This window comes from Belonocnema kinseyi, chromosome 3 (assembly GCF_010883055.1).
Source record: "Belonocnema kinseyi isolate 2016_QV_RU_SX_M_011 chromosome 3, B_treatae_v1, whole genome shotgun sequence".
Classification (NCBI taxonomy): domain Eukaryota; kingdom Metazoa; phylum Arthropoda; class Insecta; order Hymenoptera; family Cynipidae; genus Belonocnema; species Belonocnema kinseyi.
Window position 1 is genome coordinate 76,810,438 of NC_046659.1, and position 21,811 is coordinate 76,832,248.

At 29.7% G+C, this 21,811-nt stretch overlaps 1 protein-coding gene across 1 annotated transcript in view; it reads right to left on the bottom strand.

Moving 5' to 3' along the window:
• Window positions 1–1,059: 1,059 nt before the first annotated feature.
• The window catches only part of LOC117169887 (neprilysin-2-like), a 32,722-nt gene continuing 11,970 nt past the window's right edge, over window positions 1,060–21,811 (bottom strand). Inside the window, exons 6-10 of the mRNA XM_033356395.1 lie at window positions 14,705–14,996; window positions 14,284–14,534; window positions 10,356–10,690; window positions 1,754–1,988; window positions 1,060–1,614 (exon numbers count right to left, since the gene is read on the bottom strand). Of these exons, the coding sequence (XP_033212286.1) occupies window positions 1,060–1,614; window positions 1,754–1,988; window positions 10,356–10,690; window positions 14,284–14,534; window positions 14,705–14,996 (1,668 nt within the window). The remainder of the gene's footprint in view (window positions 1,615–1,753; window positions 1,989–10,355; window positions 10,691–14,283; window positions 14,535–14,704; window positions 14,997–21,811) is intronic.

Genomic DNA, 21,811 nt, shown 5'->3' on the forward strand with positions numbered 1-21,811 from the left:
TAAGTACAAAGAGTGGGAGGATTGACCAATTAGGATTCAGAAGATCCTTGGTGGTATCGATAGGTAACACCCTCCACAAAAGGGCAAGTGAAACTGCAGCTGTCCAGTTTTTCCAAAAATAAAATATTCTGCTTGGGGTCATCCTTCACTTTCAATGGTCGTATCGTAAAGGGCTTAAGTTTCTAACTACAGACTGAGAAAATTCTCGAAGCTGACGGAACCATGCTTAATCTTGAGCAGATGTACAATCTCTCATAAATTAGAAAGTAAAAGTAAAATTCCCCAAACCGTAAACAACCCTAGCTAAAAATTATTTACAATATGAATCGTCTTAAAGTTTTCTATCTGGTATTTGCAATAATTTTTTATGGTAGGACTGAACATATGTGTCGAATATTATCTGCGGCTACGTTCACGTCATTTTCAATGTTTTTGTCTACAGATTGCTGTAAAAATGAAGGTAAGCAGCGCATCTCGATTACTAACACTCACCAAATTTGTACATTAAAACATTTTAAATTTTTGCAAGCACCCGTACGTTTGGCATGCGATTCCAAACATTTTGACACATCAAACTTACCCACAATTTGCAAAACAACGTAGAAAAATGCGAGCCTGGGAAAAAAATACAACTCCAACGGTAGAACAGTTCAGATAACACATCAACAGATAACAGGGTTAGGTTTAAAAGCAGCTTTAAGATATACATCCCCCTTTGGGTTCTCATGTTATATCTGATCGCCATGCATATCCTTTTTTTTACAAACTTAAGAAAGATTTATTCTTATTTATGTGTTTTTATTAAACTTTTCCTCGGGTTCACCCGGTTATACGTCATAGCCATGGACTAAGTCAAGTGACTAATGAGATTAGAATGTTATAAGTTAATTCAAATAATTTAATACGATGGTTGAAGCCTCCTGCGATGATGTTGTAGGTATACAATTACGAGCGGCCACGATCCACTGTACCCCTTTTATTTATTATTATTATTATTCTGGGTTAAGACCATAACAGTCCTTGACGCTTGGTTGATCTCATTCCTTCTTCTTATAAGCCTTAAGCGTGGCCCCAAAGCCCTCTGCATGGGAACAGGACCGCAGCCCCGCTTTTGGCTGGTATTCCTGACTCATTGATGCAGTATCTGCCTGCGACTGTTACACGTTTCCCCGCAATTGCAGGGCAGTGACAGACGATATAAGTAGAATTTTCATTATCCTTTCCGCACAGACGACAGAGGGGCCTTTTTTCAAGCCCTATGTTATATCTGTGATACCGGAGGTTTCCGTGTCCGATAAGCATTTCTATTAGGACCTTGACTTCATTCCGCGCGAGCTTGAGAAATTTCTTCGCTCGGTGAGAGTTGAGCTTTGAGTCCGAGAGTGTTCTAGCCAGTCTGCAAGCAGAGACCAAACCCAACTCATTCTGATGTCCCTCGGTCAGCCAACTGTTAATATCTGCAGTGACTAACCTTCTAGAAATATCTACAACTGGTTCGGGTCCAGTAACATTTTCTTTTGCTGCTAGCTTTTCTAACCTGTCCGATATTTCATTGCCCTTGATGCCGTTGTGTTTAGGGATCCAGAGCAAAGTGACTCGGTTTTCTGTCGCTGGCTTATTTAGTACCTCAAAGCACTCTCATACTAGTAGCGAAGTGGTCGTTGTTCCATTCAGGGCCGCTAAAGCAGCCCTGCTATCTGAGTAGATACAAATGTTTCTTTTATTGTCATACTTCTTTGCCTTATAGGCGCACTGGAGCATGGCCATAATCGCAGATTGTAGAATTGTCGCCTAGGACCCCATCGCAATTGTGAAGCTTATTGTAAAGGAATTCCATTCTTCTATGATATACATCGGCTCCATTGTCGGCCTCCTCGCAATGTCGATTGGTCTGCACTACTGTCGAGATCCTGCTATCGTTTCCCATATTTAGTCTCCAGGCCGCCTTCGCAGCCACGGTTTTTAGGTGAAATGGAGCGGCTCCAAACCTATATGTACGCCAGAGCCATCATGAATGTTGACTTCCAGGCACCAGTGATGCCTCAGAGAATCAGTCCCCTGATCCTATGTAATCGAGACTTCACAGTAGACAGTTTGACTCTGCTCCCCCAGACTACCGCGGTATAGGTTAGCCTGGGTCGCAGGATCGCTGTGCAGATCCACATAAGTGTCTCTGATTTAAATCCCCAGCTTTTCACTATAGTGCTTATACAGAGCGAAAGAGTCGCTACTTGATTCTTGCACTTGTTTTCCAGGTGTTCATTCTATGACAGCCTCTTTTCCAGAATGACTCCTAGACATTTTGCTTGTCCTTTGATTTCCAGTTTTTTTCCAGCCAGTTTCAATATACTCATGGTTCCCCACTTATATCTTCTGGTGAATGCAAATGCATCCGTTTTACTCGGATTGACACCGAAGAGCGCATCCAGATGCTGGCCGCGCACGATAGCCAGTATATCGTTCACATGGCCTATAACGTGGTGGCCCTGACTCTTGAGCTATTGAAACTGTTTATCCACTAACAGACAACACAACAAGGGCGATAAAACACCTCTCTGCGGACATCTCGAGTCAACGGTTCCACAGTAAGTGGTCACTTCACGTCTAACATTCAATTTTGATTTACAAGTTATAAAAATAACGTGTATTATTTTTCTCTAGTAAATGAACAAAAAACATTTTAAAGTTTAAAAAAATATTTAAAATTTCAAAAAGAACAGCGATTTTCCTTCTTCCTGTGAAATTTCTGAAATATCAGTTAACAGGTATAGATCGCAGACCCTTCAAATGTATGTCGCTTTTATTACCATTTTCGTATTCAAAGTTCTAATTTCTAATTCAAACTGTAGAATAAAAGCCTCGTTTTTATTGAAATTGGTTACTTTTTTTGTACCATTTGATAAATAATTTTATATCTATTGTACATAATATCGACATAAAATAGTATTACTAGCTTATTGTAAAAAATATAAAAAATTTAATCAATGCGATATATTTGAGAAACGGTCCAAGATTAATAAAAAATTGATTATACCCATGGAAGTTCCTTAAATCTGAAGTTAAAGCTTGATATATTTGTGTATTTAAGACTTCTAACAGTTGTTTTTTATAACCTTGACCAAACATATTATTTAACTAAGTTTTAATTAAATTTTTTTCATGTGAAATAAGTCTTGAGGAATCCAGTAAAATATTCCAGTAGAACACACTATAATATAAGAAAATGGATTCTGAAATTGACATACAAATGAGAGTGCCATCGCCTTTAATCTTCGAAAATAGGATTTTTTTTCAAATCATATGCATATTTTCTCTTTTTTATCCTTGATAGGCATCAAATATTCTCATAAGTCTATTAAAATATGTATTTAAGGAGTATAATAAATTATATTGAATAAGGTTGAATCTCAGTCCTGTCTGGTAAACTACAAGTCCCTATTTTGAATATTTAAATTTCCATCAAAATCAATTGTATAAAACTTAAGTCATTTTTAGTGTTAGTAGTTTGAATGTTTTTCAGGAAAAATGCTACATTAAACTTCGAAAAAAGGCTCAAAGAGAATAATTGGTTGATTTTATGTTAATACTCCTCCGTTTGAGCAAACTCATGAATCGTGTGCCGTTTAATAAAAACAATTCTTTTAACAGAAAAATCACTGGATATTATTTTCTGCTAATGTCATCATTCGTATATCTATGATTCTCATTTAAGAAAATTGTAAGTTAAAATTAAGAAAAACCGTCGCTTCATCGTAATCGCATATTTTATAGGGTCCAAAAAAATATATATTTCTTGTCTTAACTTTTATGCATTATTGGGATTATGCTCGCAAAAATATATGTTGTAACTGAGGGCGTTGGGGTATTATAAGGGAAAAATTGCAAAGGCACCAAAAATCTTTGAATGAAAAATTTTTTTCAACATTTTGACCATTTTTTTCATTGCTTCTAATTGCTCCTAACTTTATTCACATTCTTATAATGGTAGAAACTAACCAAATATCTGACAGGGCCGACCAACTATGCTCACGCAGCTCATGCCTTTATGAACTTATTTGAGAAAAAATTCCTGATCTCTATCAACAAATTCATAAGTTTATTAATATTTAAGATTTATGCTTCGGAGTTTAGTGCAACTTTCCCAGAAAATTTATTATAGAATAATTAATGTTTCCTAATCCTTTTCAGCATTTTGAAAATTTAGTAATATTTTAACGTTCTACACATAAAAAGAAACACAAATTGTGGCAAAGTACCCCTGATTTTCTATTGCAAAAAGAAAGTAGCGTACTCAAAAAACAGAAGAAAGTTAAAAAGTCATAATGGACCGTCCTCTTTAATATATGTACTATAACCAATATACTACTAAAGTACTAATTTATATAAATTAAGGTTAAAAAAAATAAAAAATTTCGGCACAAATAACAGTGATCTGCGACCTTGGTTTATTGTACCCAAATTTAAATACGAGGAGACACTATCATTATAAGCTTTGAAAAGGTATGTTTTTCAACTTTTTAACCATTACTTTTGAAAAATGTATTTTCGTAAAATATACTGCAATAAAAGTAAATTATTCACCTACATCTGTTACGACTTTTTATGATAGTAGATAAAGTTTTGCAGAAGAACGTAGACAAAAAATACGCTAAGCGATCAATTTTAAGTTGAAGAAAGTCTATCATTCAGAAAGATATGATAAGATTGTAAATCCCCATTTTCCTATTCTTTGTAAAAAATTGTTATTCCCAAGTGAAAAATTTCCAGTACTGTAAATACAAAACCAATGATCAGCAACCTGTGTTTAACTCCTAAATGCAAAAATTCTGGCACCTATTATTTTTTACTTTCATTTGATATATCTTTTTTTTTATTCACCCATAATTAATTGATATGCAAGGTTTCTCAAATACAAAGAATGTATGAAATTGTTTTAAAAACATTTCTAATCCCTCAGAAAGTCGAAAGTTCTATGAATTTTTCAGATAAAATTTAGTATACAATAAAATTTCATACACTATAAAAAAATGTATATGTACTCAAATTCATTTTTTTATCTCTTATGACGTTAATACACTTCAGTAATATTTTATATTATTTTTACGTTTCACACATAACAATAATAATGAATTCTGACACAGTACCTTTAGTATCTATTGTAAAGAAAAGAAATTACTTTCATAACTACAGAAATTTAATGTCATAAAAGTGTATGCTCATAAACATTTAAAAGTTCAATTAATGTAGTAACAATATGCTAATTACGTGAAGACACACTTTATGCCATACCATTTTTTTAAAATAAATTTGATTCTAAATAACTGATTTACACGAGTAAAGACAATAATTTTCACATCAGTTTAGTATTTTAAATTGCAGAAATAATTTTTTTTTAACTTTTTTAAATATATGGTTCCCAAATATATGAAGAAAATTGTTTACAAATGATAATTATAGTCCTAAAATGTGTTATTTGTTGAAATCGACCTCATACTATAAAGTAGATTACCCACCTACCCATTTTTTCGTAAATTCTCGGTGAAATGTTTGCAAGAAAGCGTAAACAAAAAATAAACCTTGGACGATAATTACAAGCTACGCAATATACAAGTGCAAAATTTCTGGTGCATTTGGATAATTATCTACAAAAAATAAAAATAAAAAATTCTGAAGAAAGAGAATTATACATTTTGTTTAAAAGGAAAATATTTTAAAAATAACATAATGTTTCTTACGCAATCACAATAGAAAAACTGGATATTAGAAGCACTTTGAGATCATTTCCTACAGTTCGATTTCTCGGTATTTAAAATGAAATTTGTTTTTAAAATACATTAAAAATATAGATCTACATAAGTAAAGAAGATAGAAAAAAATCAAATTGATCTTATTTAAAAAATGACAGAAGAAGGCCTATCAACACAATATCTGAATATTTCCTTGAAGAAATACTTTAACTCAATTTCGTCGATTCTCATCTCGAGTACCATAATCTGAGACAAGGAAGTAATAATAATAAGCGTGCCTATTCTTTTTTTTAAGTTTGAAGTTTTTTTTAAGTCCTGTCGGTCATTCAACTGATGAAATTCAAAAAACTTTAAACAAATTTCATAAATGTATATAAAGGTTTAAACAAAATACAAGACCGACGAAAGAAATACTTTCATGCGATATTTGGAGTTTTGGGTTTAAGTATTAATGCTCTATATTTCAGGAAGGACTTCAATCCAGAAACTAAAAAAGGTGCACAAATTTTTCACTATGTGGAAAATCCCGCACATCTTTTTTTTCTTTATGCATATTGTTAACTCTTATTATGCTGATCGTAATTTGTAAAAAGAGTTGTTTTAACTTTGAGGTGCCGACTCTTCACTTTCTCTATAAGGACTGACCTTAATCCTCAATGGAAACCTTTCGCGGATCCAGAGGCTGGTCCAGAAATTACGCGCATGCCTTGATCGTATCTGCCGCCCGCCTGCAAATTTACGGATCGTCCCATGCTCGAGCTTGAACGTCTTTATTGTCAGACGGTATTATACGAATAGAAGTTCAGATCTTTATCCAAAAGCTGCCTCTTTTCGTCGGTAAAAATTCAAATTGATGCTGGGTTGCATCGCTACCGATTTCAGGAATAATGGCATTACTGCCAATCGTAAAATGAATCTTACTAAGGTACTCTGGTGCTAAAAAATGCTAACTGCACATATGTAAAGCGAAAATTGACAGTCGCCATCCAAAAGGCTGCCGCCAATATCCACTGCAAATTATGTGGTTGTAATTTTCATTCTGAGACTTAAGAAACCAACCATTTTTATGATACAGCAAATTTGTAGATACTTATTATGTTTTCTTTTTTGTTTTGTTTTTTTATAATATCAGGAAATTTGGTAAAAGTTAAATTCTTATTAACTATTTCTCTTAAATGTTTTAAATCTGGCTTCTTGATCTAAGAAACAAATTAATTTATTTCTCATTATGAAATAAGAGCAATTCTTTTTATTGATGAATCAAATATCTATACAATTTTATTATTCATTGATATATTTAGTTACTTTTGATTTACTAAGTTCGGAATTTATATAGAGCAGACAAAAATGCATGCCAAACGGATAGACTGTATATGTTATAAATTACAGAAAAATATTTTTTTCTTCATAAAAAGTAGTAAATTAAACAAAATAACCAATGATTTCAAAAATCCTAAAATTTCAACCGGCAAACTTATTTATAAATTTGTGTGCTAATTGTTTAAATTATGTGGGCTATACGTTTGTCTAGCTACTAAAAATATTACATTTTTTGTTTTTTTCTGAATCTACAAAGGGAACGTTTATCAATTACGTAAGGATGACTTAAAAAAATTCAAACCCCCTCCTTAAAAAATATATCAATTATATGATCGTAAACGAGATTTCTGGGAATTTTTTAAAATACTTGAGTGATTTTTTTAGGCCATATGTTTAGGATATTTCAAACAATTCCCAAGAATTATAAAAGGTTCCACATGTTTCAAATGAATTTAGAAGATTTCAAGAGTTATAAAACATTACCTTCTACAACTAAAGATACAATTTTAATTTTTTCGAAAAATTTTAAGGGAGTTCAAGGAGTTTATTCAGATTTATTGAGATATCAATGGTTTTGGACAAATTTCAAGTGCTTTTAACGAATTGAAGGTAAATTCCTCTGATTTTGAGAAATCTTGAAATATTTTTAAATAAGTCACGTAATTTTAGAAGAATTTCGAAGATTTTGAGAAATTTTAAACAATTTTAAGTGGTGTAAAGAGGTTTCGATCATTTCGTAAAATTTCAAAGGTATAAGCGATTTGGAAAGACTCGAAATTACACATATCCAAGGATTTTAAAAGATTTTATAAGATTTTAATGGATTTTTAAATATTGTAAGAGATCTTAAGAGAATCTGAAAGATGTTCACGAATTTTACAGATTTCAGTGAATCTAAAATAGATTTCAAGGATGTCGAAGAATTGCGTAAAATTTGCAGAAATTTCACGGTATTTCAAGGATTTTAACCGATTTTTAGAGATTTTAATAGATTTTAAAAGGAATATGAGGGTTTCTTTTACAAGATTTTATAAATTTTAAGTCATTTTAATACCTTTAACAATTTTTAAACAGTTTTCCGAAATTTTCAGAAATCTTAAGATATTTCAAAATACGTCACGGGATTTTACAAATGTGTTGTAAAGGATTTCATGCGATACTAAAGTCTTTTCATGAAGTTTAAAGAAATATGAATGACTTCAAGAAATATAAAGAAGCTTTAGTGATTTAATGAGACTTCTTGAAATTTTAACGGCTTTTAAAAGATTGTAGTGGATTTTAATATATTATAAGAGATTCTGTGGATTTGAAAGGATTACATTATTACGAAGCGTAAAGAATATCTTAAGATTTTAATTAGATGTTTAAGATATAAAGGGATTTCAAAATATCTGCAAAGATTTTAAACAACTTTAAGAAATAATAACAGCTTTTACAAGATATAAAATGGTTTTAATGTTTTAAAGGGATCATCAGCTATTGTAATATATTTTACTGGGTTTCAGAAGATTCAGAACGATTTAAAATTTTTTAAAGGGATTTCAAAATGCGAAAATTTTTAGGATTTATAGATTTTGAAGGATCTTAAGAGATTTTAAAACAAGTAGTTTGGTTTTTAAAGATTTTAATGAATTTCATGTGATTCCTAAGTATTTTCGCCAAGTTTAAAGGATGTCGATAGATTTTATTGAGATTTTGAAAATTCGAAGAGATTGAAAGAGAATTCAAAAGATTTCTAGTGATTTCAAAATCTTTGTAAAAATTTCAACGGATTGTAAAAGAATATGCAGATTTTGAGAAACATTAAGTGGTTGTGATAATTTAAGGGATTTTTGAGGAATTATGAGGGCCTTTAAAAAATTTTAATGGATTTAAATAGATTAAAGAGATTTCAGGAGGTTCCGAAAGATTCCCACACTTTTTAAACATTTGAACGAAATTCAAAGTGATTTAATAGATTTCAAATATTTCACAAAAGTTCAAAGCCTTTAACAAATTTTAAAAAATTTTAAAGGATTCTTATCTATTTTTTAAGGATTATAAGGTTTTGTTAATGCGAGTTCAAAGATTTCAAAGACTTCAAGCGACTTTAAGGCACTGGATTTCAAAAGATTTTAATGGATTTTAATATATTGTAAAGAATTTCCAGAGATTCAGAAAGATTAGCACATATTTGAAATATCTCAAATAATTTGTAGGGATTTCAAAGATTTCAAAGGATTCTAAGGTATTTGTAAAAATTTCCAAGCATTTTAAGGGATTATAACGAATATTAAGAGATCTAAACTGGTTTTAATTGGACCAGTATGCATAAGAAATATCAGGATGTTCAGGCTGTTGTTCGATACTAATGAAACTTTACAACCCAATATTGTTTCATAAAAAACATTAAAGCCCCAAAGGAATTAAGAAAATTTTCAAACCTACGGAAGTTACGCTATTTTGAATTTCGGCATCGCACTATTTAGAATCATCTATATTCGATAATATAGTATAATAGATAATACAGAAAATAGTCAATAAATGTTCGAACTTAATTTTTTGTCGGTAACATGTCTGTTTACTTTTTCCTAATTATAATATGAAAATTCCTTATAATTTTTCCCTCATTAAAAAAATAATTTATGGTAACTCTTGTAGATCACGAAATATCGTCATTTTAGAGAGATCGAAAATTAAAAAAAAAGTCGTTTTCTATCCAATTCATGCTAAAAACGATATTTTTTGCAATTTTTTCCAAATTAATTATTTTTACTCCATAAGTGGCAAGTTTCAAAGTATGTTTCAAATCGATTTAAATGGTTTGAACAACTATTGTTTTTTTCAACAAATTTTGCTGCTTTAAAGACTGAACATTTATTGTTTTCTACAATTAATGACCGTCTTGAACATAAATTTCATAGACAACTATTATTTTACATTTTTAGTGCATTTGCTGGGCCTAATAAAAGGGGATAGCAGATGACAACATTAAAATTGATTGGGTAAACAATATTCCTTCAGCATTCCTTAAGAGGCATTTATAGTATGAAAACGTTTATAATAAGTACTTAGTTTCCCATTTTTGCAAAAACTGAGCTTTTCCCATTTAAAACCCCATGTTAATTTCCAAAGCGTGGGGTATGAAATGAAAAAAACTTTATTTTTTGTCAAAATTTGAAAAAAAATTCTCTATCATGATAAGAAATTCTATACTTTTTTTTATAATAACTTAATAATAATATTGGTAAATTCATTTTACATTTCTTGAAAATGTTAAGAAATTTTTTTTTTTGAGAAAAGATTTACCATACGGAACACTTCTTCACGGGATTCATTGTTGAATCACGTGGACAATTAAAGTCTTTTGAAAATTCGGGTCGGTTGGAAAATGTACCCAAGACTCTAAATTTGGCAGGACTATAATCACTTGTCATGATATCATTTTTTAGAGACTCTTTTGTGTATTTGGCACAATGCTGGATAGCTGCTTGGATCCAAAAAAGCTGTGTTTGGGAATAGTTCAATCCAGGCAATTTGAGTTCGGGGCCGTGTTTTTTCAACCAATCTTGATAGGCTAGATACGATATTTTTACTCCTCCATTGTCTGCAATGTTTTCGACTGCCACTTTATTAGCATTCAACTGAAAATTATTGAAAATTTGTTATTGCATTTCATTCATTCAAATTTTTTTATATAAAAAGAGTTAATTTTGTAATTTTCAGAGTAAACTGGGTTCGTTATTTTTACAATTAATCTAAAAAGCATTAAAAAATGTATCGACTCCTTACTACAACAAAGGAAGAAATTTCCGTATTAAGAATGGATGGGGAAAGATTCGTATTTCCTTGTCTGTAAACAAATTTATTTATTTCTATCTCAATTTGAGGTTCTAAATTATATTTACGAATATGCATTTGTTTCCTCATAGAGGAAGCATGAATGATTTTCAGTTAAAAAAAAGCATAAAGTAAAACATGATTAAACATCTGAAAGACCATATAATTTAAATGCTTAACTTATATTTAGCTAAGATAAGATGTATGTACTTCAAATTATAAACAATTTTAAATTTTTGCTGTATTGAAGGGGACATAATTTTTATTTCATGACTCATTCTTAAAGAATAAAAGTCATAAAAGTTCTTTGAATAATTTTTTCAATATTATAAGTGATCATAACTTTCTTCTATTTAAGTAGAATAAAATCAAATTAGTGGTCAATCAATTCCTCTTTAAACAAAAAATATTTTTTGTTTACATCATCTTTTAATGATTATATATAACTTTCAAACCCTTTTTTTAAAATCTTAAATTAAATTTTAGTCGTGTTGATAACAACATTTTCTCTGTAAGAAAAACAATTTTTTAAATATTCTAAATGACTATAGCCTGTTACTGTTTATTCACAGATATTATGGAACAAGGACAGTCGATTCTTTTCCAAAAAAGAAAATTGTCTTTCTTATTCATACGTCAACTTAAAATTATGTCAATGAAAAAACTTTTAGCGTAAAACTGATTGTTTAGATACTATAAATAACCATCACTTCCTTAGGTTGAATTATGTCAATGAAAAAAAAATGTTTACTATAAAGCTGATTCTTTAAATATTTTAGATCATCAGCTTGGAATTGTGATAATGTAAAGAGTCATAGTACCAAAATGTATTTTTGAAAGATTATAAATGAACATAACTTTTGCACTTCTCACGAAAATTTATTAATACTATAGGTGAATCGATTCGACTCAAATTAAAAAGTCTTTTTTATCCTTACATCCATTTTTGAATGAGGCCAATGAAAACAGTTTTGCTAGAAAACTCACATTTGAAATATTATACACGATTATCAATTCCATAATTTTCAATCAAATGCATTAATATTAAAGGTCAAACCATTTTTATTGATAACAACAAACAGTTTTTTATATCAGCTTTGAATTATGATGATAGCGCAAAACATTGTGCCAAACCAAAAAAAAAATACATATATAGCATTGTAGTATTTGTCTAGGACAGTCTAACTCTGCTAATCAATATTTTTAATTCGAGTTTGAATCTTGAGATTATATCAAATTATCCAAAATGGGATAATGCCATTTTTCCAAAACTTTAATTTTTTTATTGTTAATGTAATTTGACTCTATTAAAACAAAAATTGTGCATCTTACAATGCAATAATTAATCAGAAATTTGTGGCTCTTTTATGGGTAAATAAGTTTTGTCACTTCTTTCTTTTTCGTACCTTGTGTTGTTTATCCAAACATTCAATTTCTTTAATTTTTTCCACGAACCAAACAAACACTACGCATCCTATCAAAAATTTATTGTTATCCAACTTACAGATATTTTGTAAATGCAAAATTTTTGTAAATTTTTTTTTGTATATTGTATAGTTTAATCGAAAAATAGAATTTTTTATTAGTTTTTGTACGACCAAAATTTTATTTTTTGAATTTTCAAACAATTCGAATACTTGTTATGACAATCTTGCAGCGTGTACAAAAAGAAGAGATTTCCTGCTCTTGAATTTTTTCATATCGTGCTTTTTTTAAATAGGATTTGCATTTCAGTTATTTTTCTGAATTTTGTGAATACTTGGTTATTTAAAAAAAAAAATCAAAATGATACATTTTTCATCTTCTTAGATACTACGAGAAGCAGTACATAAAATTTTCAAATCTTGATAAAAGGGCTCACTTTAGTGTCCTAAGCTAAAGGTCAAATTCGTTACTTGACCTTTAGCTTAGAACACTAAAAGAATATACCCTTCATAAAGATATTTTAATTACAGCCTGAAAATTTACATACATACAGGCAGGCAGGTTCGCGAAAACCTGCCCTGCGGGGTCTAATCTTACACAAATCTAATTTTTCACGATTAAAACAAAAATTGTGCATATTTTTCCCAAAACATGCGAGATTTTTCGGCTAGTTATGATTTTTTGTAATTTTTAAATGCGAATTGTTTCTAATACATCATATACACTGTTTATTGACACTTAGATGTTTGCATAAATTTTTTAAATAATCCATTTTTGGTTTGGCCATTTTTCTCTGAAAATAGACTTAGAAACTTTCTGCTTTTTAAAAAATTCTCCAATTCTTTAAATTTTTAGTTGGGAACAAATAATAATATTGATTTCCGCAAAAAGGCTCTTACTAAATACGTAAGAGAAAAATTTACATTTAATGTGATCGATATAGAACATTCGAAAAAAGTTTGGAACATTTATTCTATGTCAGAAAAATATATACACAAAAAAGAAAGAGATTGTTTAAAATATGGTTACTGATTAATATTAATATTTATTTTTTATTCGTAACTTAAAAGTCAAAGAAAAACTCAAAATTTTAGAAAAAAAACCGTTGCTTTCTAACACTTGTTTAAGAGAAGATAGTTATGAAAAACAATAAATAGTTTAAACAACTTTTTTTGTTAACTTGCTTGCATTATTACCTCACTTAGCAAAAAGTTAACAAAATGTTAAAAATTTCAGAAAAACCGCAACTATCTGGCATTAATATAGATGAAGATGATTATAAATATTAATTAATTATTAAGTCACTCTGAAAGAAAAATAAAAAAAAAAGTTACAAATTTCAGAAGAACAGAAATATTCTGCATTATTTAATGAGAATATGATTAAAAATAAGAATAGTTTCTTCAAACAATTACGTTTGTTAACATAATTTAACTATCTCCTTACTCTACTGAAGAAAATTTTACAAAAAGTAGAAAATATTTGAGAAAACCTCGACTTTTTACCTTCATTCTTAGAGAAAATTGATGAAAACAATCATAAATTGTTTGAAAAATTTATTTAAACTTTTAATTATCAGTATAATGTAATATTTAATGTACTGGAAAAAATTTGCGTTTAAAAAACTGAAAACAAATTATTATCAGTGATATTAAAAATGAAGTATTTTATTCGCATTATATGACTAATTTTAAAGAGTATTGTTGAGTTTTAACATGATTTCATAATATAAACGATTCTGAATAAAATGTATAAAAACTTTTTTCTTCCTTATAGTAAATACGTGCTAAATTTCATGAGTCTTACGCGCCACCTCTAAATATTCTTTTTGTTAAAAACGAAAAAAATGGATTTATTTTTGTATGGATTAAAATTAATTTTTGATAGATATGCACACAAATTAAAAAAACAATTTCCAATGTATTTTTGGATCACTCTATTGATGACTACCATACTTGAACATTATACGTACTTTTAAGCCAACTTCTTCAGCAGTATAATTTCCATATTGTTTAATAATACAATCAGCTTTTTTAGAAACATTTTCTTCTGTTTCTTTAGTCCACCAATCCTCAGGGTCACCATTTTTACCAAATAGGCTACCTTGCCAATCGAAACCATGAGTGATTTCGCGAGCAAGCAAGACACCAAGCCTAGCATAATTCAGATACTGAGGCCGATCCTTATGGAGAAAAATATCTTGTTGTCTTCCAGCATAGATTGCTAGAAAATTGGAATTCATATTAGGATATTACTTAAATGAATAAATGTCTTTAATTTTAAATTTCGAAATTAAAAAAAAACCATTTATGATATAATGAGTTAAAAAATAATTTCAGAACTCTTGTGCTAGCCCAGAACCATTTTGAAGTTTAGCAAGCATTTAGACTTACAAATGCTGTTTTCCTCTTTTTTATAGACAGTATTTCCAAAAGCAATTGCACTGTGGGAAGTCCAATCTAATCTTTTTACTGGGTACCTCAATTGATTTGACAATTTGTCCTTCAGGAAAATAGTCATGTTTAAAACTGCTTGCAAATAATCATCGGGGGTAATTTCCAGCTTCATGTAAAATTCGTCGAGTTTCTTATTATCGAAAAGTTCATCGGGATATCCAATTAAGTTATTTATAGACTCAAGTTTTACCAAAGCATTCCTTTTTGTTTTTTCGTCCATCCAGTCGACCTTCAAAAAGTAATAGCAAGTGAAGGTTGGTGATATAAAAGGACATAAACAGCATTTTAACCATTTTTAGGATAGACAAAGAAAATGTTCTTAAAAATCGAATTTGCAGTTTAGAATTTGAAACAACAAGAAATTATTTTAAGATGCGTCATTGGTGAATTCAAGCATGAAAAGTTTCAATAAAAATAATAAGCCGGTTCCGAGAAAGTGGAGAAAGGATATTAGTTTGATTCACGACTACAGGGTCTACAAAAGAAGTTCTTTACCGACAGGATTGGTGATGAGGGATGTTAGAAGCCAAATCCATGCTCGAACAGTCGCCTCCAAGCATTTTCGGCGTACATATCGCGCGAGAAGTAAGCCCTTTTTTATGCTACTGACATGCTCTCAAAATGAAACGCATACATGAGCAGTGCCAATTAGAAACAGCTGATTTGCTCATTGCACCCTCACCATACGCCTGCCTAATCCTAGTGAAAGTCCCTACTGCAGACTTTTCAAGATAACCACAAAACTTCACCGCGCAACAGGAAGGTTTACTTCGCGCGTGATATTTACTCCGAAAATTCTCGGATGCGACTGTTCGAGCATGAATTTGGTTCCTGACATCCCCCACCACCCACCCTAACCATAAATCCCTCTATTGCTCCGTCTGGGCTATGGAACTTCAGCCCTACTACTTATAGAACTTTGAGAGCATGATAGAAACCTACAAAAAGGGTTTACTTTACGCGCAATATTTACTCTGCAAATGCTCAGAAGCGACAGCTTGAATTTATTTGAATCCGGACGCCACCCACCACCCATTTTGGGCGCAAAACCCTCTCTTACTCTGCCTGGTTATAGAAATTCTGTCCACCTATTCATCGAACAGACGCACAGTGTAGCCGAAAGCACTTTTTGTGAACGAAACTCTGTCTAAAACCCAATTTTTAATGAATTTGGACATTTTTTTTAATGGCCGTAAGGCTTTCGTGTATATTGAGTCGGTGCGAGCATTTCGATTTGGCTGAACAAAAAATATTTATTTGACAACAAAATAAACAATATTTTTATCCTAACTTTCCCGATGTACGTTTTTTTGTAAGATCTGCGAATCGACTAAATAAGAGCCTTAGTCAGTGTAAGTACTATCTAGCAGTAGTTTTCAGTAGGTTAGAGTAAGAAACAAATTTTTTATAATTTTCAGATAAATTAATTAAATAAAGCCATTTTTGTGATTCGCAATGATAAATTGTTAGAATTTCACAGTTTTTATATAGAATATGAGAGCGGTGTATGACTAATCATGTTTATTCAAAAATATATGCTGCTAAGCAGCATTAGTAGGTAAAAGTGAGAAAAAAATGGTTATAAATATAATAAATAAATTAATGTACAAAAGCCATTTTTTGTGGTTCACAATGATTAGTTGTTTAAAATTCACAGTTTTTATATAGAATATGCGAACAGTGTATGCCTATTCATGATTATTTAAAAATATATGCTACTTGTCAGAATTATTTAAACAATTTTCATAAAAAAATTATCATTGTTGTCACTTTTGCAGGAATAGGCTTATTTTTTATGAATTAAGCTGGAAATGTCTTACCAATGACTCCTTGTTGCCTTGCTTGTCTAATTAACAAGAACTGTTAATTATTTTAACACTGTTTATTTATAAATGCACAGTTTTACCATTTTTCTATGAAAAGTGTTAATTTTCTTTGGGGAATCAACAATAAATATCTTGCCAATTATTCCTTTTTGCCACATTTTTCTAATTAGGAAAAATTGTTGATTTTTAACACAATATTTATAAACAAAATCACAGTTTGACCATTTTTCATGACGTTTCCTACTTCAAAAACCCATCACACCTTTGATTAATACATGAAATGACCTTGGTTTCTTAGCTCAGTCCGCAAAAAAAATTTACCATTGAGAAATGATCAAACTGTGAATTTGTTTATAAATATTGATTAAAGTTTCAACACTTTTTCCTAATTAGAAAAATGTGACGAGAAGGAATAATTGCCAAGACATTTATTGTTTATTCACGCAAAGAAAATAATAGTTTTCATTGAAAAATAGTCAAACTGTGCATTTCTACATAAATATTGTTTAAATAATGTACAGCTCTTATTAATTGGATAAACAAGGCAAGAAGAAGTCATTAGCAAGACCTTTCTTACTTACTACACGAAAAAAATAAGTCTATGCATGCACAAGTGAGCGAAATGCACGTTTGTTCATAAAAAATGTTAAAATAATTAACTTTCCTTATCCGTTCTCAAGTATCATACCAAAGAGTCATTGGAAATACATTTTTAGTTTATTTCGCATAAAAAATGGAGTCTATTCTTGGAATAATGGTGAAAATTTACATTTAATTATAAAATTTTTTTTAGAAAATTTATATTTTTTATCAAGTTGAACAAAATTACAGTTAGGTGTCACTAACGATACATTTCTAGTGTGTTTCGCAAAACAAATTGGCCCTATTCGTAGAATAATGTTAAAATTATGAATTTGTTTATAAAAATTGTTTAAATAATACTGCCAAGCAGCAGATATCCTTAAATAATCGTAATTCATTGTAAATAGTCTAAATCCATTAAAAATTGGGTTGTAGACAGACTTGTCCCCAAAAAGTGCTTTTGGCTACACGGTAAGAGGCCATAGTTCTCATACCTGTTTCAGGACATGATCATACGATTTATTCTGATCCTTGTACACTAGGCTGGTCCAATTTTTTTCTAATTTTCCTAAATTTAGCTTCAAAATTGGTTCAAAATCACGAAAAATGCATTTTTTTCTAAGAAAAATTATATTGAGATATTCCGCAAGCCCCATGATGTTTAATAACTATTTCCCACGAGGAAAAAGACGATTTTGTAAATAATATTAAAAATGTTTAATATCGAATCAATCAAGTCGGAACAGCATTTGTCTCCACTGTTAGCCATAATACATATGAATAATTAATTTTTAAATATAATTACCATAGGTCTGTATCTTGTCCCAAAATATACTATTTTATAATAATAATTAAAAGTTTAAATAAATTGTTAAAATAACTTTGTATTGTCTTAAGCAATCAATATTATCTTAAAATAGACTTATAAAACCGTGGTTTTTCCAAAATAAGAGTTAATTAAATTGAACAGAGACAAATATTTAAAGAATGTATTGTTATTTATTATAATATTTCCTTGAAAATAAGGTAACCCACGTGTCACTGAATGATTTTAATGATCTTGATATATGTTGTACTCTACTAAAAGAGAAACGACACGAGTTCTTTTTATCGGCTAATAAAACTTTTAAGGAGGTGAAAAATCCCCACAAATATGGTAGTGTCAAAGGGTGGTTTTACTGGTCTACATTCAAGAAAATGTTTTTCATATTTTTCCATGAAGTCTATGAGGAAAGTTTCGCCACAATAAGGGTTGAAAACCGCTTTTTTCCCGACCTAATTACAAAATTTTAAAGGGTTAGAGCACCCTCTGCATATGATGAAAATAATAGAAATATATATATAATAGTATATGTTACCCAACAAAAGAAAAATAAGTTTAAATGTTTTTACATTGTTTTTAATAGTCATATTGTAGGGGTGTAACGGCCCCTAAGCAAACTTTATCAAAAATAGGCATATAAACAAGCTGCAATTTTGATGAAACTGTTCATATGGGGTTTATTGGTGTCGCTGAATCCAAGTTTGATAACAGAAATTCAAAATGACGGATTCAATATGGCCGATAATATCTTTCGTTGAATTATTCTATTTTTATGAAAGTCAGTATATTATATGCGTCAAGATCGCTGAATCCTAATCTGAAATAAAAATGTCAATAATTCAAAATGGCGGAACGTTGACAATTTATTTTTCCGTTGTCTATGGAACAGAAAGTAAAATTTCTCATAATACTGCAAATTGGTTAATATAATTGTTTTAAATGTCTGTAGATTTATTATATTATTTTTAATACATGTATCATTATTATTAAGCATTAGAGTGCACCATTTTTTTACGTTTCAAACTTGGAATAATGATGATAATTATTGAAAAAGTGTTTTAAATCCTGTGATTTTTCACGCCAAAAACATCGAATGACACAAAAATTTGTGCCGTCTTGCATTTCATAATGTGTTTTACAAGACTCTCCGTAACTAAAATGAACTGCATTTTCGACCGGTTCTGGTTTGTCATCAATGTACCCACTTTCGTACCAAAAGTAATTAAACAAAAGCCATAGGCTTTATAAGATTTTAAAATAAGATTTTAGAGTTTATAGACTTTTATAAAAATCCAATAAATTGCAAAACTTTTCATCATGCATGCATATTTATGATAAATTGTGTTCAGAAGTAGTTACCCCCTACAATATGATTTTTGAAAAAATGCAAAAATACGTCAACTTATTCTTGTTTTGTTTGGTGACTTATATTTTTTCAGTTTTTTTCTTTGAACTTTGCATTACTCTCTGTTATTTTTGTTTATATAGGGGCTCGTTTACCCCTGTCAAATTTTTGTATTAAATCGACCAAATAGCGTTTTTCGTCCCTTATTTGAATGAACCTTTTCCAATTACTTAAATAAAAAAATATTCTCTTCTTAAATATGAATGAATCATACCACCCCTTGACCGTACAATATTTAGAAGGTTTTTTACCCCCTTGAACTGTTTATGGACCGATAAGAAAAAACATATGTCCTTTCTTTTTTGGCAAAGAACGACATATAACATGATCATGAAAAGCGTCTAGAGACACGTTGGGTATCTTTCTCAGAATAATGCTAGTGTTGTAGTTTTTTCTAAAATTTTCCACTTTTGGTACATTTTTGATTAGAATGAAGTTGCAATGAAATCAAGCTAACAGCCATGATTGTTTCAACTAACCGCCGTTATTTAATATCAACTTCTCTTTGAATAATGCTACACAGTTGCGGTTTTTTTGTTGTTGAAATTTTCTACTTTTTCTCAACTTTTCACTTAATGCGGTGATAATTAATGATACTTAAGAAAAATGAGCATTGAACCAGTTTTTTCGGAAAATCCTAATGTTTCGTTGGGCTTATCCTTCTGAACAGCTAATAAATAAACATTATAGAAAATCATTTATTCCATAATCATTTTATTTTTCTGAGATAAAATAGATATTTGAAAATAATATTTTTCAACTTTTCTATATTGATCATATTTAATGTGAATTTTCCTTCAACTTCCAGCAAGCTTTTATGATCAAATTATTGTTCATATTTTTATCCTTTTCTTATTAAAAAGTCTAAGAAAAGCTAGAAATTTCAGAGAAAACCTCTGATATTTATCATTAATATAGGAAAGGCTGGTTATAAGCAATAATAATATATTTTTCCAGCAATTCTTTTTCTTCAACTTTACTAATTATTACCTCGCTTTAAATGAAAAGTTGACAGAAAGTTGAATATTTTAGAGAAAACCGAACACTTCTATTATCATTCAAAGAAATTATTAACAATAATAATAAATTGTTCAAACCATTATTTTTGTTAATATGCATCAATTATTGCCTCGATCTAATGGCAAAGTTCACGAATTTTTGTACTCTATTCTAAAAAAATATTGACGATTCTCAATTAAATTGACAAAAACGTCTTTTTTTATTTGAAACGCCTGTAAACTAATTTGAATAAATTTTGGGGTGACATACATGAAAATTCGAGCCAAAAATTTAGACTATCCTTGTAAGGATTCTCGGCGACTTCGTGCAATAATATTTTGCATTTTACAGTTGGTTACGTTGGGGAAAAAACCAGTTTTGACCTTAAAAATAGCCGAAAAATTTATTTGTTAATTAATTTTTTTGTAAACAATTATCATCCATTGTTATCGATCGATAGCACAGAGCCATTACTAAATTACAGTCTACTAAAACCCTAAAAAAACGCAATTCTTTTCCTAAAAAATGCCTAAGATGACTAAAATTTTTTTACAGTTTTTATAAACAATGAAAATTGTTAGATTTTACATAATACTAATTTATTTATTATATTTCATGCGTGAAAATCAAATTAAACAATCACAGCCAACCTCCATGAATCCATTTTATCTAACTTATTTGATTATAAAAAATGAATTAAATCTTTTAACCATTTCTAAACTATCAAACAACTTTTCTGAATAGTTGATAAATTGGTTCTAGGTATATTAGATTGATTGCAAGCATTTTTTAAAGCCGTGCTTTTCTAAAAACTTTGTTGTCCTTTTTGTTATGAAAGAAATTTAAAAACTACTTTTTTCAACGTCAGCCCTGACCGATTTATGCGGAAAAAAAGCTGATAAGACTTCTAAGAGAGTTATCGAGTAAGATTTTTTAAAAAGGCTTTCAATTTATTAACAAATTAATTGTTGAGAGAATGTTTTTTACGATTTTCCATAATTTCACGATTTATTAAAAGTTATATTGCAAGAAATTTGAATAAAACAATATAATCGTAAAGAAATTTCTGGTTAAAAATTATTATACTTAATATTAAAAACAAATGCATGAATTAGTCATAAGCCATTTTTTGAGAGAAAAATTTATTTTCTCCCTCATTTTTTAAAATTAGGAACTTTGTGATAATTTTAGAAAAATTCATAATTTGTTGATTATTCTTATGATTTTTATAAAAGAAATTTAATAAACAAATGTATTTTTCGGGCATTTGTCGGCAGAAAAATTGGTTTTTCGCAATTCCAGTCCTTTTACCAGGTGTATACATATGAAACCGGTATTGCCATTTAGCGGCCAGTAGACACACTTGTAGGCACTGTCGGAACTTACCATTTGTGCTAATTGGCGTATTG